Source organism: Tursiops truncatus, chromosome 6 (genome assembly GCF_011762595.2).
Source record: "Tursiops truncatus isolate mTurTru1 chromosome 6, mTurTru1.mat.Y, whole genome shotgun sequence".
NCBI lineage: Eukaryota > Metazoa > Chordata > Mammalia > Artiodactyla > Delphinidae > Tursiops > Tursiops truncatus.
The window spans coordinates 11,284,820-11,308,921 of NC_047039.1; the positions used below are offsets into that span (position 1 = coordinate 11,284,820).

General features: G+C 49.3%; 1 protein-coding gene across 4 annotated transcripts in view; it reads left to right on the forward strand.

Annotated features, from left to right (window-relative positions):
- Positions 1-18,807, forward strand: part of SCARA5 (scavenger receptor class A member 5) — a 118,656-nt gene extending 99,849 nt beyond the window's left edge. For 2 of the 4 annotated variants that reach the window (XM_073805788.1, XM_004317511.4), the window contains exons 8-9: positions 5,728-5,922; positions 16,370-18,807. In XM_073805788.1, coding sequence (XP_073661889.1) covers positions 5,728-5,922; positions 16,370-16,506 — 332 coding nt within the window. In that variant the 3' untranslated portion in view covers positions 16,507-18,807. Of the gene's footprint in view, positions 1-3,692; positions 5,443-5,727; positions 5,923-16,369 lie in introns of those variants that run through there. The other 2 variants (XM_073805789.1, XM_073805791.1) reach the window with 2 other exon arrangements.
- The last annotated feature ends 5,295 nt before the right edge of the window (positions 18,808-24,102 follow it).

The following is a 24,102-nucleotide window of genomic DNA, read 5'->3' on the forward strand; positions in this document are numbered from 1 at the left end:
GACCCCAAATAGACCCACACGCTCCCTGGGGAGCACTCTGGGTGGGTGTCTACGGAATAAGCTCCCTGGACTTACAAGAAGTGTAAGGGGGTGGGGGGCACGTATCAGGCTGAGGCAGCCTCCCAGACACCGCATCTGATTATGTCGGGCTGACACAGCTGTGGGGTAAGAGCGTTTCCCATAGGTGGTTGGTTGCTTGGTGGGAAAGCTTTGCTCTAGGGCAGAAACTGCTGGGAAAAAGCGAAGTTTACACCCTCTGCCCGCAGAAACCCAAACCTCTTAGCAAGTCATGACATTCTCCTCCGCTGGAGACGGGGTCAGTGTTGCCATCACTGGGTGATTCCGCAAGTGCATTCCAGGAGGTGGCATTATGGCTCAGCCTGGGAAAGGCTGCCTCCAGGCCCCCCTGTAGCTTTCCAGGGCAAAGCAGGCTAGAGATTCTGTTCCTAGGACAGCCCCTTAAACTGTCTGATTCCCTGAATTGGGGCAGTTTGCATCATAATCAGGTCAGCTCTCAGCCACGGATTTCCTAAGGAAGGTATCCACAGGGATGGGCTTTTGTTAAGGGGAAGAAAGGATTTCAAAATTACAGCTTCGTGCCATGTTCTGTAAGATGGAGCTAGACCAAGATGTGCCTCATTGATTCTTCGGGGCATGCAGCATCTGCCGATCCCGTGGGCAGGGAACTGTGCTCAGCCTCCATCCAGGGAGAAGCCCTGGATCGGGGGGAACCTGGGAACAAGTGAAAAGGAACAGACTCCAGTGCTTGATGAGCCAACCCTGGGGTCTGGGTGTGCGGGGCGTGGGGGGCACACGTAGCCACAGGACTGATGGGGGCCATGACCTTGCTTGATGTGTCGGGAGCATGGGGCATAGACCAGGACTGACGCTGTGTCCCGTAATTATGGTTACCATATGTTTCCAATTTTTGGAAGTTGATCTGTTTCCAAATATTCTTTTGCCACTTGCATATACACTGAAGCCTCCTGGGAATTCTAATATTTCAGCATCCAAGTGGCGCTCTCCAGATTTCCCTCAGCACTCACTATAATCTCATGACAGACCACAGCCTTATTTTCTCATTTGGAATGTACGGTCATTGCACCAATAACTTGAATTCTGGGTCCAGGATCCAGGACCGTCCCACCGAAAGAAGCCATCAGTGAGGGGACTGAGTAGAAGGGGCTGTGCTGTAATAAAGAGGGTGTTGGAAACACTGGTAGCCCTGATGCTGTCTCTCCTCAGGCTCCCACCAAAGCCGTTGGCTCTGGGGAGCTGTGTCCACTGGACAGGACTTGCCCACTGGGGTATATACTATCCGAGTGCATTCATTCGTGCATGCCTTCGTTTCGCCCAGCTTGGGCGTCTTGATATACCAGGCACTGTATCAGGCCACATGACCTGTCTTCAGAATGCTTACAGTGTCCCAAAAGAGTAAACAGGAAATTATTACATGGAGTGATAAGTATGTCCACAGAAGGGGCTGTAGCCAGGTATGGGGGAACCACAGAAGGCTTTCTGAGAGATGTGACATTCAAGCTGAGATTTAAAGGACATGAAAATCTTAGGCCAGAGTACAGACATGGGTTTTTCTGAGATGGGGGGTGGGGGGAGGTCCATGTTCTCCCTCTGCTCATTCAGGTCAACACTCAAGGCCTTCCTTGTCTCCCCGTCCAGGATGGTGCCCCCCGCCATGATCCATTCCCTTCCTTGTCTCCCCATCCAAGATGGTGCCCCCCCACGATCCATTCCCTTCCTTGTCTACCCGTCCAAGATGGCGCCCCCTCCACGTTCCATTCCCTTCCTGTGCTTCTGTTCCCATCTGTGCATCACTATGTGGCCATAGTTATATTTTTATTTGTTTCCTAGCTTTATCGCTAGTCTCTCCCACTACAATATCAGTCCACAAGGGCAGAGACTTTGTTCATGGATGTATCCATAGCTCCTAGAACAGGACAAAGCCCCTAATAGATGATCACTTTTTTGGCAAAACAAAGAAGTGAACAGAGTGAGTTCAGGCTGGCCAGAGTGGAGACATTAAGGGGGAAGCTCTGAACATCAGCCCTGTTTGCCCACACTCCACCCAGCCTCTTCCTGTTATTTTCCCTGAACTCTGCTTGGCCTGCTCTGGGACACACAGCATCCTCCTGCCCCTTCTCCCTCTACTGATGACCCCACACGGGGGCTGCTGTTGGAGGCCTCCTGGCCTGGCGTGGCCCACTGCCACCGTGACAGTGTGGTGACAGAGGTGAGGCGGGCCTGGGAGAAATCAAGGCTGACATCTCAGCCTCGGCTAACCCACCAGGGCCAACCCCTGTCCCGGGGCCAGGCCTCCTTTGCTGCTGCTGGCTCCAGGTTAGCTTGTCATGACTGCTCCCAGGGGGAGCGTGCCTGTCTCAGACCTGGCCTCTGCATCCTGCTTCTCTCTGTGTTTTGTGTCTCCAGGATTCCTACACTCTCTTGCTTATCCTCAGCCTTTTCTGATAACCGGGCTGGAGCTTGTAAACCCACGTGGGGAGACTAGTCAGGGATGAAGGATGCAAACCCATGTGGGGAGAATAGTCAGGGATGAAGGAGGCATAGAAAATGGAATTAAACTTTTCCAGGAGCCTTTCCATGCCATCACACCGTACTCTTGCAGCATCTTGGGAGGGGTGTGGTCTCCTGGGGACTTCTGTGGTCCCCCTGTGCAGAATATTCTGGGGTTTTCCTAGCCTGGGCAACTCAAAACAGACACGCAGCCAGTTCTAATTCCTCTCCTTTCCCATGTGACACAGATACGGGGTTTATCAATTCTGCCACTTCCTCCAGGATCCTATAAAGGTCTTTGCCAGGACTTCCCTAGTGGTGCAGTGGTTAAGAATCCACCTGCCAATGCAGGGGACACGGGTTCGAGCCCTGGTCCGAGAAAGTCCCACATGCTGCAGAGCAACTAAGCTCGTATGCCACAACTCCTGAGCCTGTGCTCTAGAGCCCACAAGCCACAATTACTGAAGCCCGGGCGCCTAGAGCCCGTGCGCTGCAACAAGAGAAGCCCCTGCTCACTGCAACTAGAGAAAGCCCGCATGCAGCAACGAAGACCCAACACAGCCAAAAATAAATAAATAAATTTATTTTTTTTTAAAAAAAAGGTCTTTGCCAAGTCATAGTCATTAGAAGAGGGAATTCCCTAGCCCAGCCGGTCAAGAAAAGAAAGACAAAAACATAGTCCAAGGGTGCAGTACTTATTGGGAGCAGAACTTGACTGGGTTTGCTATTTTCTTTCTTTTTTTTTTTTTAAGATAAGGGCTTTTAAAAATTAATTAATCTATTTATTTTTGGCTGCGTTGGGTCTTCGTTGCTGCGCGCAGGCTTTCTCTAGTTGCAGCGAGCGGGGGCTACTCTTCATTGCGGTGCACGGGCTTCTCATTGCGGTGGCTTGTCTTTGTTGCGCAGCACGGGCTCTAGGCACGCGGGCTTCAGTAGTTGTGGCATGCAGATTCGGTAGTCGTGGCTCATGGGCTCTAGAGCACAGGCTCTGTAGCTCCTGCCATTGGGATCTTCCTGGACCAGGGATTGAACCCACGTCCCCTGCATTGGCAGGCGGATTCTTAACCACTGCGCCACCAGGGAAGTCCAGGTTTGCTATTTTCACTGGCAGTTCGTGGAAGGGTTTTCCTGCATCGTATCACACACCTGTCCCTGTGTCACAGCACAGTTGTACCCGTCTCCACCCCACATGTCCAGACGGCTTCTGGCTGCAAAAGTGGCAACACTCCAATATCTTGTCAAGCTCAGGTCCCTGAGGGGCGAAGATACCTGCCCCCCACCCCAACTCATGGCATGGCGGACAGGTTGGCGAAAGGACCTTAGATGACACATCGGTAGACCCAAGCTGCCATCCCAGCTCTGGCACTAACGGTGTGTATCTCCCTGACGCTGTAACTCTCCAGCCAAACCCTGGCTTTGAGATGATCCAAAGGCTTTTTTCAGCTGCTCCCCTTGGAGAAGTAACGCCTTGCTTTGTAATGCAAAAGAATGAATCTTCACTCTTTCATCCATGTAGCAGACGTTTACTGTACATTTCCTGCAGCCAAGCTCTGTGCTGAACAGAGTTCATAGATGAACGTGACAGGGCTTCAGCCATCAGAGATGGGGATCGGGGGTTGCAAACTAGGACTTGCTTATTTCCTACTACGTTCCAGGCACCGTGCTTAGAGCCTTAACACAGGTCATTTCACTTAGTCTGCAAAACAGCCCTATGCGTTGTCCCCATGTCACAGTGGGGCAATGCCCTCAGAGAGTCTAGAACACTTTCTTAAGGTCGTTCAGGTAGAAAGAAGGGTCTTGTATGTGCCAGGCGCCGTTCTAAGCTCTTTACACCTATTGCTGTATTTCACTGATTCTGTGACACATATTTTAACATCTCTGAAATCTGGAAGCCTGTAGCAATACGTACAGCCTGCCACTGTAACTGGCAAAGCTTCTTCCTTCTTAGTAGCATGGAAAATAGTGATGGGCCTTACACAACAGTGGCTTTTAAGATTTGATGAATTGCTGTCCCCCACTTAACAGGTAGTAAGGGACAGAGCCAGAATTCACACCCAGGTCTGTCTGGCTTCAAACACTTTCGTGCTGACAGCCTAGTGGGGAGGTGGACACAGATGACAGCACAGAGACAACACAACACTCAGCACAGTGTCTCAGCCCTGTGCTGAGACACAGGGGGACCTCTGCACCTACTAAAGCACACAGCAGGGCCACCTGTTCACAAAGCCTTGACCATCCCTTGATTTCCTCTGTTCCCCTTCACCATCCGCTCCGGCAGACCTGACTGCTGGTCACCAGGTGTCAAAAGGTAGAGAGGAATCCAACAATTCCGCTCCTTGGTATTTACCCAAATGAGTTGAAAACTTATGTCTACACAGGAATGTTTGTGACAGCTTTATTCATAATTCCTTCCAAGAGGTCCTTCAGTGGGTGAGTGGATAACTAAACTGTGGTACATCCAGACAATGGAATATTATTCAGTGCTATAGAAAGAAACGGCGCTATCAAGCCAATGAAAGACACGGAGGAACCTTAAATGCATATGACTAAGTGAAAGAGGCCAATCTGCAAAGACTACATACCGTATGATTCCAAGTATATGACATTCTGGGAAGGGCAAAACTATGGAGACAGGAGAAAGATCAGTGGTTGCCAGGGGTTCGGAGGTGGGGTGGCAGGTGAACAGGTGGAACACAGGGGATTTTTAGGGCAGTGAAACCGCCCTGTAGGACACTGTAATGATGGAGACATGTCATTAGACATTTGCCCAAAGCACAGAATGGACAACACCAAGAGTGAACCCTAGTGTAAACTGTTGACTCTGGGTGATCGTGCCGTGTCATTGTGGGTTCACAGATTACCGCCATGGTGGAGGTGTTGATAGTGGCAAAGGGGGCTGTGCATGGGGGGGTGGGGGGATAGGAGGTTTATGGGAAATATTTGTACCTCCTTCTCAATTTTACTATTAAAAAAATATAAAGTCTATTTAAAAAAAAAGGTGGAGAGAAGACGGGCAGGGGTGATAACGGGCAGGGGTGACACCACGGTTTCTTCTGGTTGCCGGCTCCACCTCAGCTGTAGCCCCAGCTCCCCTCTCCTATGCCGGGTGGTGGCGGGGAGTCGGGGGGGGGTCCCCAGGCGGGGCCCCACTATGTCCAGCTCGGGTAGTGACCCGTGACCCTGCGCTGCTCCCGGCAGGTGGCATGGAGGCCCTGATGGTCCGGCTGGTGAATGGCTCGGGCCCACACCAGGGCCGCGTGGAGGTGTACCATGAGCGGCGCTGGGGTACCGTGTGCGATGACGGCTGGGACAAGAAGGACGGAGACGTGGTGTGCCGCATGCTGGGCTTCCCCAACGCCGAGGACGTGCACCGGACGGCTCAGTTCGGACAAGGTAGGGCACCCGGAGGAGGAGAACGTGGGGCGAGGGTCCCGGAGGCCTAGGCCTGCCCTCCTGTCCAGCATCCCCTTGACAGAGGTCCTGCCAGTGTCAGCCGGGCTCTGCCTGGATCCTTCCCACCATGACCACGGGATGCTCACGGCCCCCAAGCGAGCTGGTCTGTCTTCAGACAGTTCTGCTTATTCGAACATTCTTCCTTCCCTTGAATTGACTCCCTTGCTTTTCTGGTCTCCTACTGGCCCCCGTTTTCAGCCCTGCATCTCAGGGCTCTTATCTAATCCCATGCCCACTTGTCCCGATTACATTTTTGTTACTATTTAGTGCTTAGATAGCACTGTCTGTGTGCCAGGCTCGGTTCTAAACATGTTAAAAATATTCACTCACGTAATCCTTACCACACTAGGAAGCAGGTACAGCTATCATCCCTATATTCCATATGCAGAAACGGTGGCACAGAGAGGCTAGATAACTTGTCCAAGGTCACACAGCTAGCAAATGGCAGAGCCCAGGTTCAGACCCAAGCAGGTAGCCGGGAGTCCGTTCTCTTATCCACTCTGCTGGCTGTCCCTGCTCCTCTTTGAGTCTTTTCTTCTTCAGATGAGGATCTCCAAACACTTCATCTCATCCTCAGGGGAAAAGATTTTGGCAGTCTTCACCATTTTGGTTGCTTTCCTTTGACAGGCTTAGACGGTACAGGAGAGTTTGAGGGAGAGGTGCAGACCCTTCCTGGGCAGACGGCTGATTTGAACCATCTGTCCCTTTCCGATTGCAAAGAGGTTGGCTCTACCCCAGCTCCAGTCTCTATCCACAGCACTGTGTCTTCCCCTCAGGCTAGTTCTCTGTATTAGTCTGCTCAGCTGCTGTAACAAATACCACAGACTATAGGACTTAAACTGCAGACATTTATTTTCTCACAGTTCTAGAGGCTAGAAGTCCAAGGTCAAGGTGTTGGCAGGTCTGGTTTCTCCTGAGGCCTCTCTCCTTGGCTTGTGCAGGGACACCTTCCCCCTGTGTCCTCACATGGTCATCCCTCTGTGTGGGTCTGTGTCTCTTCCTCTTAGAAGGACACCAGACATATTGGATTAGGGCCCCTCTAATGACCTCATTTATCCTTAATCACCTGTTTAAAGGCCCTGGGTCCAAAGACAAGCACATTCTGAGGTCCTGGGGGTTAGGACTTCCACATAGGAATTTTGGGGGGGACACAATTCAGCCCATAACAATTCAGCTACACACACAGAACACCACACATGCACACTCAGACATAACTACTCACCGTCACAAATGCTTTGCCCTTCATCGGACCTCGAACTCAGAGAAACCTGTGTTGACTCACAACTAAGACAATGGTCCCACCTGCTTGAAGACAGTGCTCCCTGCACCTGTATAATAATGTGCTGCGCCCGACTGTGTGATCTCGTTGCCCCTCCACCCTGCATCTTGGTGTCCCAGCTCTAACTTAAAGGGCCTTACAGACTCTGTGATGTGCCTTCCAGCTTGGGCCCCTGGAACGTGCAATACTTCTGCTCAGCTGTCACGAGGACCTGCGTTCTGGCAGGTGTGGGGAGGGATTTGGACTGACCCACTCACACTCAGTTGCCAGGTCCCCTGGTGACCTGTGGAGGGACCGCTGGCCCCGCTATGGAGGCTACTTGTGTCACGGAGCGTTTGCTGTCTTACCTGAGACCATGGGGGCCCAGCCCACTGTGCTAAACGGTAAAGGGCCTCGTGGTGAGAGGAGGGGCATCCTTTTCAGATGGGGACATAGAGCCGGGTCACATCCCAACTGGCCACGGAACTCTCCGCTCCCCACGGCTGCCTTCCTTCTCGCGCCCACTTTGGAGTGCCACAATCCTGGCTCAGAATCTTGTCCCTTAGACCTCAGTCACTGTTGCAGACTGAATGTTTGTGTCGCCCGCCCCCCCAGATACATAGGTTGGAATCCTCAGCCCCGATGTGATGGTATCAGAAGGTGGGGCCTTTGGGGGGTGATCAGGTCACGAGCAGAGCCCTCATAATGGGACTGGTGCCCTTATAAAAGGGACCTCAGAGAGCTCCCTCCTGCTTCCGTGAGGACGTACAGTAGCCTACAAGCCGGAAGAGGGCCCTCGCCTAGAACCGGAACACGCAGGCACCTGGTCTTGGACTTGCAGCCCCCAGAACAGTGAGAAATAATTGTGTGTTGCTTAGAAGCCACCCAGTCCGAGCAGACAAGACAATCACACTCACTGAAGTGACTCCTGTGAAATGTGTTGTGACAGCTGGCGGAGACATTGACCCCAGCGTCCTGGCCTCTCGACTTCAAGGCCAGCGCGTGGGGAGTTCAAAGGGTCCAGCTCCACGGAGGGCAGCCCACTCGGGGGAGAGCGCTTCCCTCCCATCTAAAGCTCTGTGCTGGGTCTCAGCCCGTTTTCTTCAAGGAAAACTGCCATTTCTGTTTGCATGAGGAACAGAAACAGTGGGAACGGTCCTCGTTTTCCTTTTTTGGCTCCAGTGAGGGCTTCTCCCTAATAAGTGGAAGTAAACCTTTGGAGGGGAAAAATCATAAACTCTTTTAATGAAACCACATTAGGTCATTTGAATGTCATGGGCAGGGTTAGCCTAAGACTCTTTCATCCTGCCTTGATTTTTGTATTGTATGGTGTGAAGGGAAGCTCTACAATTGCCGCCGGGTTGTTTTTTTTTTTTTTTGGCCGCATTGCACGGCTTGTGGGATCTTAGTTCCCCGACCAGGGATCGAACCCGGGTCCACGGCAGCGAAAGTGCCGAGTCCTAACCACTGGACTGCTAGGGAATTCCCACCACTCAAGTCTTTAAACCAGTCAGTGGGAAGCCAGGCTCGCTTCCACATCAGCATCAAATTTGCACCGTACTTTCCCATCATCATCCAATAACTTAGGTCACGTGATATTCGAGACCTGGACAGGTAGGCAGGCCAGGTGTCACTCATGGGTGCACACAGGGAAATGGGGGCCGGGGAAGGGATGGGGCTTGCCTGGCACCCATCCTCCTAGCCCGGCTGCAGCTTCTGGCTCTTGCCATGGGCAGGCACTAGGCTCAGCACCCGGGGCACAGAGTTGAGTCAACCTAGTCTCTGACCTCAGCACATGCAGTTTAGAGGGGGAGGCAGACATGTTCACAGATTCTAAACTGTTGGAAGGGCTATGCTGCCCTAGCAGCTGGGGGCAGAGGGAGGGGAAGCCCGCCTCTCCTGGCAGCTGGCGGGGTTTGCATCAGGTCCCAAGGGCCCTCTGACCACAGCCTCGCGTCATGCAGGTGCCCCGATTCCCAATCCCAGTCTGCTCACCCTCAGCCTCACGGAGTCTCCCAAGCCCCCAGCCCCGCTCTCCATCCACGCTTGTTTCTTTTCCGGCTGTGCTTCCTGCCCTGCCAGCCAGGACTGCAGACTCGTCCCTTCTCGCACCCTCACCCACTCCCGTGTCCCTTATCTGCTGGGTCCCTGAGTCTTAACAGATGCTACCAGTGTCAACGTCTCTGGTCCCTTGACTCTGTCCCCTCCTCTCTGTTCCCCCTGCTCTTGCCGTAGGAGCTCGGGCTGGGTAGAGCAGTGGCTAGGAGCTCAGTCTCTGGGTCAAAGCCAACCTAGCGTCCCATATGTGCCACTTACTAGCTGGTGACCTGGAGCAGATTTCTCAACCTCTCCAGGCTTCAGTCCCTCCACTTTCGCAGGATGATTGCAAACTCGAAGTGAGATCACATACGGTGAGCAGTTAGCACAGTGCAGGCCCTGCGGTGCACATTTATTTGCTGCTTGTTGGGTGGAGATGGGGGCGTCCTCCATGAGCTGCTTCCCACGCTGCCGCCCCCTGTCCCCCTCCTGGCTGCCAGGGATCTTTCTAAAATGCGCTCCTGCCTCTGTCACTCCCCTGCCCGATGCTCAGTGGGTCTTTCCTGCTCTCAGGATCAAATCTGGTTTCCTTAGCTTAGTGCCCAGGGCCAGTCCTCACACACCTCCCGCCTCTGGCGGCGCATGCGCCCACGTGTAGCCTCTGAGCTCACACAGCTGCGTGCGCCCACGTGTAGCCTCTGAGCTCACACAGCTGTTTCCCGGCTCCGTATCCCCTCACGTGCTGTTCCTTGGGTCCGGAGTGCCTTTCCCTCCTCTTCACCTAGCTAATTCCTCCTCAGCTTTTAAAGTCAGCTCAATGATCACCTCCGGAGGGGAGTTTGCCGCTCCACCCCAGCCCGTGATGTAGATACCCCCTCTGCTCCCGTGGCATCTTCTGCGCGTACCTCTCACATGCTCCTGATCGCTGGGGTATGTGGGAACACCTTGAGGCCAGAGCTCCGAAACCCAGGACTGTGCCTGGGACGTGATAGGTACTGGATAAATGTGGGAGGGAGGAAGGAGGGGCAGGAGGAGGGGGCGAGGGAAGAAGGAAGGAAGGAACTTCTATGCCTGCCAAACCTGCGTCCTCCCCAGAGCCATAGAAGGAACTGCCGCACCCTGGCAGTGCTCTCTGTGGTCTGGCACCATAAAAGTTTTCCTGGACGGGGCTCAATAATTGAATTATCAGTTTCCCTGGGAAAAAAGCAAGGAAAGACCCAAATGAGAATGACTCGGAGATTTTTTTTTTTTTTAATTTTAAATGGGTCCAAGAGCTGTTGGAGAGGGAATGAGTGCAGATCAGGAAGATGGAGGGTGATGGCTGGAGCAAGGGTCCAGGAGGAGATGGAGGGCGTGAGACCACCGTAGCACTGCTGGGAAATTAGTCCTGAGCCCGCCAAGAAAATCTTTCTTTGAGACAGACAAAAGGAGCTGAGGAGGGGTACAAATGCATACAGATTTGTAGGTGGGAGTGGGTGGACAGAATTGGGAGTGTTCTCTTTTAATTATATGATTAGCATTGTTTTGCCCTTTTTTTCTAAAATAAAATTCAAATACTGGGAGGTGGCTTAGTGCAAGGGTCAGCAAACATTAAAGGGCCAGGGAGTAAATATTTTGGGCTTCTGGGCCAGATGGTCGCTCTCACAACTACTCAGCTCTGTAGTTGTAGCATAAAAGCAACTACAGACAAAATGTAATCAGACTGGGGGCAGGGAGGCTCTGTGTTCCAATAAAACTTTATTTACAAAAGCAGGCAGCAGGTCAAATTGGGTTTGCAGCCTCCTGGTTTAGTGATCTGTGCTGTGTGCCGTGTATGTGGTTCTATAAGGAACGGGGACTGGACTGGCAGGACGTCAGTGGCCTGGGTCATGATCTCATTCCTTTAACAGTCGTGGGACAGGTCACTTAACCTTTCTGGAGCCTTAGTTTTCCTACCTCTTAAATATCTGTTTGCTAGCCATCCTGCCTGTCCCTGTGTGAGGCTCAGATGGCAGCCTGTAGGAATCAGTGTAACTCATTCTGATCTCAGAGAGACAGCAGTGAGTGGTGGCTTGAAGCAGGATCTTAGTTCCCTGCCTAGGAACTGAACCTGGGTAGCCTGGATGAAAACCAGGAATCCTAGCCGCTGGACCACCAGGGGCCAGAGGCTAGAAGCTAAGTGGCCCTGGCTCTTGCCCCCATTTGAAAGCCAGAATGTTTCAAGGAGGCAAAAACTAAAAGCACGTACAAAGTTTATTATTAGAGACACAGCACAACAAGTGGGAGAGCACACAGAGAAACGGTTTGTTTGTCAGAGACTGAAGCAAGGCAGAAATACACACCTGGAGAGAAAGGGTGTAGGCGTCTTCTAATGAGCGCAGTAAAGAGGTGATCTAAATCATTTATTTAGGACAGACCTTCCGGGTCTTTGTTTACCTTTGGCCAATTTCTTGTTTCTTACTCCACGCCTGACCTGTCCCAGGACTCTCCCCAACATGCGTGCTAACTTTTTGCTAAGATGGATCCCACTGCAGAGGCCGATGGGGGTCTTGGCATCACTTATTATGGGGTGGCACCCCCTCCTTTTTGACCCCCCCAAGGAGTCTTAATGTGCCTGTGCAGTCAGGGAGTTTTTCTTAACCTCAGGAGTAGTCATCTTATCTCTTTACTTCAGCAGAGCTCAGTTTTTGCCACTAACTTTGTCCTTGGAGTGTCTGGGGAAGAACAAAGCTTCAATTTTACTGCCCTTGACAAACACCAGCTGTCCAGGCCAGGGGCCCATCTACTTCCTACCTCAATTCCTTCTATTAATATTACTCAAACATGCAGCAGCTCAAATGTTTGTCCCATGAAGCAGAGATTTTTTTGTTTTGTTTTTATACAATTTTGAAAGGTTGCTTTCCCTTTACAGTTATAACCAAGTATTGGCTCTACTCCCCATGTTATATATTGGGCTGGCCAAAAACTTCGTTCAGTTTTAAGTAAAAATGAAAGACATTTTTCATGTTCACGAAGGACTTTATTGAACAACGGTTTCACTAACCGAACGAACTTTTTGGCCAACCCAGTAATACCTCCTTCAGCTTATCTTACAGCCAATAGTTTGCACCTCCCTGTTCCCCACCCCTGTATTGCCCCTCCCCTCCCACTGGTAACGACTAATTTGTTCTCTATAGCTGTGAGTCTGCTTCTTTTTCGTTATATTCACTAGTTTGCTGTAGTTTTTAGATTCCACTTATAAGTGATATAATACAGTGTTTGTCTGTCTCTGTCTGACTTATTTCACTTAGAATAATGCCCTCCAAGTTCATCAGTGTTACCGCAAATGGCAACATTTCATTCTTTTTTATAGCTGAGTAGTATTCCATTGTATATATATACCACAGCTTCTTAATCTATCCATCTGTGATGCACACTTAGGTTGCTTCCGTATCTTGGCAATTATAAATAGTGCTGCTATGAACATTGGGGTGCGTGTATCTTTCAAATTAGTGTTTTTGGTTTTTGGTTTCAATCAGTGGGATTGCTGGGTCATATGGTAGTTCTATTTTTAGTTTTTTGAGAAACCTCCATACTGTTCTCCCCAGTGGCTACACCCGTTTACATTCCCACCGACAGTGTTTTTCTTTAATCATTTTTTGTTCATTGATGTAATCCCTACACCAAGAATAGTGCTGAGCATGGAGTAGACTCTTAAATACTTGTTGGGGCTTCCCTGGTGGCGCAGTGGTTGAGAGTCCGCCTGCCAGTGCAGGGGACGCAGGTTCATGCCCCAGTCTGGGAGGATCCCACATGCCGCGGAGCTGCTGGGCCCGTGAGCCATGGCCACTGAGCCTGCGCGTCCGGAGCCTGTGCTCCGCAACGGGAGAGGCCACAACAGTGAGAGGCCCGCGTACCGCAAAAAACAAAACAAAACAAAAAAATACTTGTTGAATGAATGAATGAATAAGGATAGAATAAAATCTCCACTTACGCATGCCAACAATATCACCTTCCAACAGCTCTAAGTGTCAGAAGACCTGGCCTCTCGTCCCAGTTTTTCCCCCTCAAGGTAAAAACCTCACCCTGTTGTTTAATTTTTCTGACTGTACAGTGAGGAGCAGAGTAGCCCCTTTCCCGCTTACCTGATGGGGCATCTTATGGAGCTCCCAGAAAGCCTGCGGAGGAGCAGACCTAATCTAGGCAGGGCTTTTCAGACCTGAATGCATGCCTGGATCTAGGAGATCTTGTTAAGATGCAGACTCTGATTCGGGTCCGGGTGGGCCCGAGACTCTGTGTTGCTAACAACCTCCCAGGTGATACTGATCTCCTGGTCCTTGGGCCACACGTTGAGTATCAGGCGTCAGCTCTAAAGCTAAAAGGATGATTGGTACCTGGAGTCATGACAGCGCTAGCTCCTCTGACATGGCAAGGAGCAGAAACGGTCTTCGGGTTCATAGGCCCTTCAGCGATGTCCCAGGAACCGTAGATACTCACTGCTGCTGAGTTAACAACGCTTTTCTCATTTTATTAGCTCTTCCGTGACTGGATGTTAGCCAGAGCTCCCTAGCCAAACACCAGCTAGAGTTTGGGGTCTTGTGATCCTGTGTATGCGTTTGGGCTCGTAACCTTGGGGCCTGTTCTGTATTTGTCGGTCTCCTTCATTTGCTCCTTTATTTGTTTTGGATGTGACTAATCCCACAGAGCTCTTGGGCCTGTAGCCCAAGGAAGGGTAATTTGTAAACTGATGTGTTTTCCAGGAGACATTTAATCTGAGAATTTTTGCTCGGCTTCAGAGGGCTTATTGTGTAAGAGGCACGCTGTATCCGGCTAGGGAAGAGGCTCTGATGAAGAAATAACATCCAAAGAGACAGCAGAAGGAGGCCTCTCCTCCCAGCTCTGTTCCTGAATTCACTGCTTGCTATTCCCATGACAACAGATGCTGAACATCTCGGCATAAAAAATATGTCCAAACCACTTAGTTCATGCGGTCGATTTCGTGGGCAGCAAAATGGTTTAGGTGCTCCCTTGATGCTCTTTGTAAAGGGGTTTCCCACGCAATCCAAGGGTGAGTGACAGTTTTAAGGGTTTTAAGAATTAGTCCTGACAATTCCTCTAAAAGGAGAGGTTGTCTGGCTGCTGAGAGTCGGGACAGGGAGAAAACGGGGGTAGGGTCAGGGGACAGTACTAATCCCTGAGCTACCTTTTGTATAGGGTTTTGGTGCATCTGAAAGCCCTTTAAAATACAGGGACTGGGGATTCCCTGGTGGTCCGGGGGTTAGGACTCTGTGCTCTCACTGCCGAGGGCCCGGGTTCAATCCCTGGTCGGGGAACTAAGATCCCACAAGCCATATGGTGTGGCCAAAAATAAGAAAAATATTCTCTTGGGACGTCCCCAGTGGTCCAGTGGTTAAGACCCCGCCCTTCCAATGCAGGGGGTGCAGGTTCCATCCCTGGTTGGGGAACTCAGATCCCACATGCCATGCAGTGTGGCCCAAAAAACACAAGAAACAAAATACAGGAATACATGTTACCTCGTTGAACTTGCCCAGGTTGACACAGTCAGTAATGTTGGAACCCAGTTTATGACCTTTGACCCCATGATTTTTGGTTCCGGCTCAGAGACCTAACAAGTCAGGGTGCTGGAGTGACCAGCCATCCCGGTTTACCCAGAACCTACCCAGCTCTAGCACGAAAAGTCTCATATCTCGGGAATCCCTTCCCAGTTTTACAACTGAAATGGTCTTCCTAGATGGGAATGAGACTTGAACTGAGATTTATTCTACTTATTGTAAAGCCCTATTTCTGCTGTACCTATTTCTGCTTCTCACACTTCAATGCAGAACCACTTGCTTCAAAGGTAGATTTGGATTCAGTAGGTGTTGGGTGGAGCCTGAGGTTCTGCAGTTTTGACAAGCTCTGGGGCATGCTGATGCCACTGGTCCGGGACCACGCTTTGTGCAGGGAAGCTCTAAGCTACTGCTTCCTAAAGCTCAGGCATCCTTCCAGAGGGCTCCCAAGTGAGCTCCCGCCATTGGAGACCTTCCTTGGCCATCAGCCCAGAGAGCCCACCTGAACCATGGGTGATGGCCCTGCCCGTTCATCAGCGGGGCTCTAGGTGACTTCTCCCCTCTCCACTGACCCCTCTGACCCCAGACGAGCCCTCTCCATTCCCTTGGAGCCTCACCCAGCTGCCCTATTCCCTTGACATTCAGTAAGGGACCTCAGTGCCAAGTTTATGTCTCTTGAGACTCAGGTACAATCTTGGGAAAGCCAGCTAAAGGCTCCCCTGCATGGGCATCTTCAGACCAGTAGGTTGGTCCCCTTAAAAGCTGAGTTAACAGACAGGCAAAACTCAGCTACATTGTCGTAGGGACCTTGTATTTTGGGAACTTGACCTAATTACTTGTGGTTAGGGATGCTTCTGCCTGTCATTACACAGATGTCTGGTTATAATGTTAAATTCTGGGATCCCCTGTCATTCCGAGTACCAATGTTTTGAGCTCATAGAAAGAGACCGTCTGCTTTAAATTTCAAAAGATTGAAGGTAATGTTGGTACTGGCATACTTGAGATACTTATGGGGCACTGGATCTGTCCAACCCAGCGTCTGTCTAACATTGTCCTTCTGATTAGGCCCCGTCTGAATATTCATCAACAAATGCCGCAAGATACCGTATCTCAAAAGCTATGAAGTGTCTCGTATAAAGCATGGCCTGGGAGGCAGCAAGACTTGGGCTTGAGTTCAGACTCTGCCACTTACAAGCTGAGCAACCTTGCACCAGTTGCCATCTGAACCTCAGTTTTCCCATCTAGGAAAAGGGTTTATTCATGGCTATCTCACAGCACCATGGTGAAAATGGATGAAGGTCGTATGTGTAAGATGCTGACACCTAGGGGCTACTCAGTAAATACCACCGTCTCCACTGTCAATTATTCTTATTCTGCCCTCAAGAAACTGAGCTAGAAAAGAAGTATTTGGTCTTGGTGGAATGGAGAAGGCAGATGGGAACCACTAGATTTGAGAACTGACAGCAGAGCTTGGGACAGCCGGGTCAAGGACAGACAGCAGTGTTCCTGTCTGTTCTGCCCTCCTGCATCTCCGCTAAGAAATCGTGTTGACTTGTCTCCACAGGCACAGGGAGGATTTGGATGGATGATGTCGCCTGCAAGGGCACGGAGGAGAGCATCTTCCGCTGCAGCTTCTCCAAATGGGGGGTGACAAACTGCGGACACGCTGAGGATGCTGGAGTGACATGCAAGAGACACTGACAGTGGGCACAGCCCAAGGTCCGGACCCAGCTGCCAAGCCTCCTTCCTGCATTCCTGGGGTGGGGGCATCGCTCGGGGCTCCCCTGACCCATGCCTCCCTGCCCAGCACCCCCAGACCCCCGGATTCCCATCCCAGGACCCATGGTGGCCTGTCATCCTCCTCTCCTTGGACATCTTTTCCAAAGCACAACTCTGGGATCTACTGCCTGTCTCTCCCTTCCACCAGGGTTCCTGCATGGAGCCCCGGTCAACTGGATCGCCGTTTTGCCAAGTCTTCTAAAACACCATGCATCAGGCCTCCGTATCCATGCTCTCTGTGGTCTGTGAGTTACAGATAAATGTTGGCCACAAATGCATCCGTGAAGATGGGAGGGAGGCATCCCAGATCGTTTAGTCTGCAGATTATTCCCAAACCTCAGGCCAAGAGTTTTGACCAGCCAGAGACAATACTGAGTGATTCATTTTCCCCCTTTACTCTGCCTCTGCACAGCGTTTGTTAGTTGGGGGAACTGACATAGAGGAGAGGCCAGCTGTAGGAGCCAGAGGGAAATGCGAGTCTCCTGCAGGAACCAGTCTGGATTCAGAGAAGAGGAGTGAAAGGAACATTTATTGAGTGACTGCCACGCGTGCTGTTACATAGTATCTTGGGTGCTAAATTCGTTTATCACTTTGCAGCATTCCTATAAGTCACGTTAGTGTGGGTACCACGTCACCGCCAGGTAGCATTCAACTGACCCCTTCACCTGACCTATCAGTCAGATCGAGAATGACTGAGACCACTGTTGCTACCTGAACTTTCCTGTGTCTTGGCCAGGCTCGAGCAAGAAGCTTGGGTGCAGGACGGGTGTGACTAGAAGGTTACATACTCCAAACCCCACAGGGTGTGAGTTCAAGGTCAGACAGGACTGGCTCCCAGGGCACCCATCTACACAGGAGGAAAGCTGATTTGGAGGGGGACATGGGGGCTGTCTGGGTTAAACCAAGATCAGCCCTCAGTTATCTGGCAGTCAGGGTTGAAGCTATGTCGCCTGTGTCTCGGAGCTCTTTGGAGGTGATGGTATGGAACCTTCCAGGCCTCTTTGGGTGTCACCCTGTGGTCAGGAGAACACATGTCCTGATGGAGCCTGTAAGAGTGAAAGGAGGGGACTTCCCTGGTGGCGCAGTGGTTAAGACTCCGTGCTCCCAATGCAGGGGGCCCGGGTTCGATCCCTGGTCAGGGAACTAGATCCCACATGCATGCCGCAACTAAGGAGCCCACGTGCCGCCACTAAGGAGCCGGCGAGCCGCAACTAAGGAGGCCGCGAGCCTCAACTAAGGAGCCCGCCTGCCTCAACTGAGACCCACTGCAACCAAATAAATAAATATTAAAAGAAAAAAAAAGATTGAAAGGAAATGAGGATTCCCTACAATCTCTGGGGGAAGAAGAGGCCATGGGCCTTTGCAAGTCCTCAATCTGCACCCCTTTCCTAGTGATGGGGAGATCATATTCTGCTTTTGACACGAGGAGGAGGTCAGACTGGGCCATATATGTGTTCTAGGCCTGGGGACCTACATGGTAGCAAGTGAGGGCAGACCCTCCTCCCTTGAGGGAGACACAAACTCAGTCAGGCCTCAGATACACAATCGCCTGTCCTATCTGGTGAGCACTGCTTGCCTGGGGAAGGTGACAGCTGGGACCCTCTGGGTGTAAGACCAGCAAAGTTCCTGGCTGACAACTGAACCAATATGTGCTATTGGTTGTTCTTTGCGAACCATATGCTTGTTATTCATTAATGTCCCAACAATCAGAGACTCTCCTTCTGACTAATTGCTATGTTTACATAACACGCATGTACTCATGCATCTTTTCCCAGAGCCAATATATGTATGCATATATGAACACAGCACTCTTTACTATAAATAGCTCAGCACACCACAAATTTTGCATTAAAAAAGAAAATACTCAAGGTGGAAAGATGTCACGTTGAACGATGTAAATTCCCAAGTCCGTTCTGGCAAAGAATCCAGTTATCCTACCAACGCAGACCCACATAACTTTCTTACTTGGTCTTTTCATTCGGGAAAATACAAGTCTTGCTTTACATCAAAGAAAAACGACAGTGATAAGTGTCTGAACCTTAAAATAAAAGTCTACTAGTTTACATTCCTACTTAAGAGGACATGGAAATAAAATAACCATGGACCTGTATTTCAGGGACTAAAGGAAATTAGGCCAGGCCTAAAATACATCAGACCTTTTATAAGAAAGAATTTCAATAAAGCTAAAAACATGTTGCTAACAAGCTTCCCCTCATATTCTTTCTCATGAAAACCCGGTGAGCGTGGGGAGGACGGGTGAAAATTGGATCGTCTGATAATTTTTCAGCGGGAATTGGTGGAATGGGTGGCTTATGAGAAGCTGTCTTAATACTTCCAGAGGTCAGTAACCACAGTCTAGACCAAGAACATGGTGGCACATGGTGTCTTAAGCCCTATTCGGTAACCTAAGGAAAGGGTCCCAAGCAGCAGAACAATAATCATGGCCCAGCTTGTAAGAGAATTGCTTTCATAGTCATTAAAGGAAAGAACACCTATTTCCTCACTTCTCCAGAGTTCTTACTTGGGGATGTGCTCTCATCTGGAGTTCCATTCACAGATAAGAAGACCGTCCGGAGTTGGTACAAGGTCTGTGACGTCACTGGGCCTCGTCACCCAGTGAGAGGTATGAACTCCCAGGCACAGGACCCGGGGAGAGTGTGGGGATGGCCCAGGTCACCGCCTAGTCCTGGCCACAAACTCATAGCTGCACCTGTGGGAAAACCTAATGGCCCAAGCTTCCTGTAGGCCATAAAAGTTTGCCAAAGGAAGTCAACAGAGAAAAGTGGACTTTCTGGAAATGCACAAAGGAGGCATCCTGGTTTTCTCTAAAAAGTCCAGTGATACCCACCCCCAAATCACTGTGGTTCCCGTTCTATATTCAGTCCCATGGAGAAGGGCGGTGGCCCTTCTTCTCCACTCTAATGTCTACAAGGCACTGCTTTTCCCTGGTCTCAGATACCTGAGAACTGACCTTTGGCGCCTTCGCGTGTTGTGGTCAAGCCAACCACTGTAGTGGGTTTGAATTATGGAAAGGAGTTACGCCGTTCTCCACCGTAGGCACCGTGGTTTCTTCAGCTACATTGTGTTCTGACAGTTACTCTAACATTTCTGTAAGATGTCAGCTGTGTGAATCACTTGTCTTTCTCTTCTTAGAAGCGCTCTCCCTTCAACCCTCCATATTAGAAGCGCTCTCCCTTCAACCCTCCGTGGAACATCTTTCCCTTCCTTTTCCTCTCCTTCTCCTCCACCTTTCGCTTCTGGGAGCCGAGATGGGTTCTGACTGACTGGAGCTTTGTTATCGAATCCTCTCCACCAGCTCAGCCCCCAGTTAGAATAGGCTAAGGAGCTTTCTGGGAGGACCCCCAGTCCCCCAGGTCATCCTCCCACCCCGGCTGGAGGGAACTTGAACGATTCCCAGCTCTGTATGAGCTCTGGTAATGATGCCTTCCTCAGAAGTTGTTCTAGCTGGCCTCCTGGGGTTCACACAGATTGGTATTCAGCGGACAACTCGAGGGAACCCTATACACCTTTCTGGAAATTTCTCTGCGTAGCTCTGTACTCTCGGATACTGTGCCCTGCAAATTCCAGCCACCTTGGCCTACCCAATCTTCAATCCTCCTCACCTCCGCGAGTTTGCCACTTGGCCGCAGTCAGCAGGGAACCTAGGCCAGGGGAGGCTCACCTCACTTGCTATCTTTTTCTCAAGGAGCAAAGACTTATGCTACCTGTAGTCCAAAGTCTGAAAATATTTTGTCAAGTATTTTGGACAATTTTCTAGTTATGACAGAAGGAGGATGATTCTGGTAAGGACTCTCTTATGGCCCAAAGCAGAAGTCTGCCCTGTGGGTATTTTCTGGTGGGAGAGAATCATAAGGGAAGAGACTTCGTGGTTAGAACTCAGCACGACATGAGGATCTGGTGGAGACTAGTTCTGGAAAGAGGCTCTCCAGGTGGGGAGAGGGCTTCCCTGTCACCTTCTCTCACGGCCCCCGACCGCACAGACTCCTTCCAAAGGTCAGCTCCCCGGGGCTGCTTGCATGCTTCTCCTCAGTACTTGGCCCAGTTAAACTAAGGATGAGCAACGAGGAAGTAATTTCAGAAAGAGACAAACAGCTTTCAAACAGACAAGTCTCCAAAACGGAAGTCTTAGATCCTTCAAAAACTACTTGAGTTGTGGTCCCCAAGAGCCGGTAAAAATGTCCTGGCTCCTTGCCTGGCCCGCTTGCCTCTCAGCCCCTGCCTGTGTCTACATCATGGGTGCTTTCTCATTTCCCATCTTGTTCTCTTCAACAAGCAGAAACGAGTGCACTGGCTCTGTTGCCTCCAGGACCTCCAGTCACTGAGAGCTCATTCTGGGCCCAGGGGAAGACCTCATCCTTCTGCTGCTGACGGATACAGATCACTTTAACAGGCACAACGGATCACCTTTCTCTCCCGGTGGAAACCCAGGGCAATGGTTCTGACAAAGTTCTTGCCCTTCCTTCATCTGCATGTTCACTTAATCCATAATTATTGAGTCTCTGCCACGTGTGAGGCCCAGACCAGGTATAGGAGATATAGGACCAGACTGATTTGGTCCCTGCCCTCAGGGAGCTTGCCTTCTAGCTCTTATATCCTTTTCACAGGCTTTCAGTATAACATTAACCACACAAGAACAATAATATCTAACAACAGGAAATGCCCAGGTAAGGGAACAGTGGTTGCCTGCCATGCTACTTATACAAAACACAAATAGCTCAATTGTTTTTTAAAAAAATCATCTTCATTGCTAATGAGTTAACAAGAGCATAGGTGGCTCTGGTTATGCAAATAATCAACAAATAGGAAATGAGGATGACTGAACACTAAGTACACGTGCCCGTTCATTCCAAATAGCAGTACATAAGCAGAAACAATAGCTAACATCCCTCTAGCATTTAACGTGGGACAGGTTCTTCGGGCTTTACAAGGATGAACTCCTTCAATCTTTACAACCACTGGTTCTGTTCTAATCATTCCAGTTCTGTGGGGGAGACTCGGGCACTGAGAAGATCCCACGGTAAATGAAGAAGTTAGGACTTGAATCCGAGAAGTCTTAAACACTACACTCTATGTAACACAAGCAATGATAGTACTAGAATTCTATAAGGTTACTTATATACCTGCCATACAATCTAGCCATTTCAGTCGTAGGTGTTTACGGAAGAGAAATAAAAGCACGTGTTCACACAAAGACCTGATATATTAATGTTCATAGAAGCTTTATTTCTAATACACAAAAACGTATTTTTTTGTGTGTCCATCAGTGCCCAGCAACAGGTGAATGGATAGATAAATTGTGAACAGTGGACATAATTGTGGATGAACAGAGCCAAAGCTGGAAGTTTAAAAAGACAAATAATGTTGATAGATTTGAGGCAAAACTGATCAAAAAGAAAAAGAGGTGAAACAAAGAATATGTTAGGAATGTAAACAAGGACAAAGTAGAGACGTAGCAGAGAATAAAAAGAAAACAAGAGAATATTATAAACAACTTTATGTCTATGAATTTTTTGAAAACTTAGATGAAATTTAGATGAAAATTGAGGTGACATCACAGGTAATTTTTTTTTTTTTTGGGGGGGGTTACGCGGGCCTCTCACCGTTGTGGCCTCTCCCGTTGCGGAGCACAGGCTCCAGACGCGCAGGCTCAGCGGCCATGGTCACGGGCCCAGCCGCTCCGCAGCATGTGGGATCTTCCCAGACCAGGGCACGAACCCGTGTCCCCTGCATCGGCAGGCGGACTCTCAACCACTGCGCCACCAGGGAAGCCCACAGGTAATTTTTAAATGCCAAAATGGCACCAAGAACTTGAATTAGTGCAATGACTTTTTTTAATTTATTTTTTTTATTGGAGTACAGTTGCTTTACAAGGTTGTGTTAGCTTCTGCTGTACAGCAAAGTGAATGCATTATGTGTATACATAAATCCACTCTTTTTTGGACTTCCTTCCCATTTAGGTCACCGCAGAGCATTGAATAGAGTTCCCTGTGCTATACAGTAGGTTCTCATTAGTTATCTATTTTATAGATAGTAGTGTATATTGCAATGACATTGAAAGAAATAGAATCTGCAGGTGGTTGAACAGATAAGCTGTACCAAACATTCAAAGAACAGAGTGTGGGAATCTTACACAAATATTTCCTGATGATAGAAAAAGATAATTTTATGAAACTCATTATATGAAACGTGAATGACCTCCATAACAAAAGAAGAAAAAACACATGAAAAAGGAAAAATTATAGGCCAATCTCAGCCATCAACATAGATGCAAAAACCCTAAACATCGTATTAGCAAATGGAATCCAGCAAAGTATAAAAAGCATTGTCCAACATGCCAAGTTGGATTTATCCTAGGAATGCAAACTTGGTTTAACATTAGAAAATCTACTAATGTAAATCATTAACAGGTTAAAGGAGAAAAAGTAAATGGTTATCTCAATAAATGAAAATTCAATATTCATTAATAATAAAAACTCTTTGCAAATAAGGATAGACAGGAATTCCTCATAAACAAATATACTTACAAGACATGTAACAACTATACTTACAAGACATGTAACAACTATACTTACATGTAAATATCAGCATGTAGCAAAGATACTTACATGTAAATATCAGCAACTTTCCTTTCAAACATCAGAAACAAGATTAAAAATGCCAGCCAACTCTGCTACCTTTCAGCAATGTGCCAGACATCTTGGCCTGCACAATAAGAAAAGAAAAAGAAATTAAAAGTGTGAGGAGTGGAAAGGAAGACACAAAACTAAGCACTTGCAGGTGATATACATAGGAAACATGATCATATACACACAGAAAACTTAGACTGTGAACAAGCTATTAGAATTAGTACGAGTTAAATGCATGAATGAATAACTATGAGACAGAAAGAGATGTAAACATGCAGTCTCTCATTCTGACGTCTGATCACTTTTAGGTACACTCTTAATTCTGATGTTTAAAAAAATGAAATATTATATCCCAATGTTAATTTAATTTAATTTAATTTTTTGGCTGCACCGCACGGCATGCGGGATCTTAGTTCCCCGACCAGGAATTGAACCCGTGCCCCCTCCAGTGGAAGTACAGTGTCCTAACCACTGGACCGCCAGGGAATTCCCCCAATGTATATTTTAAAGCTCCTCAAAAGATATGAATAGTAGCAGGATGCTCCCACTGAAATATATAAACAGGTGGACTCATCACCAGTAATTTTGGAGCAGGGAGTACTGTGTTTGGACCATGAAGCCCTTGACTATCTGAACCCAGGCCATCTCTCTGACCTCATCTTGTCCCACTGCCCGTCTCCTGCCACTTCACTCCAGTCTACCTGACAGTCCCGACACGTGTGCCATTTCCTCTGCAGAGAGAGTTCCTCCTTCCACGGCCCCACTCCCACTCCCTACCATTGCTGTCTTTCAGCTCTCCACCTAAATATCAGTGCTGCTGGGGGAGTCTTCCCGGAGCCCCACTCTAGGGTATGTCTCCTTATTATCCACT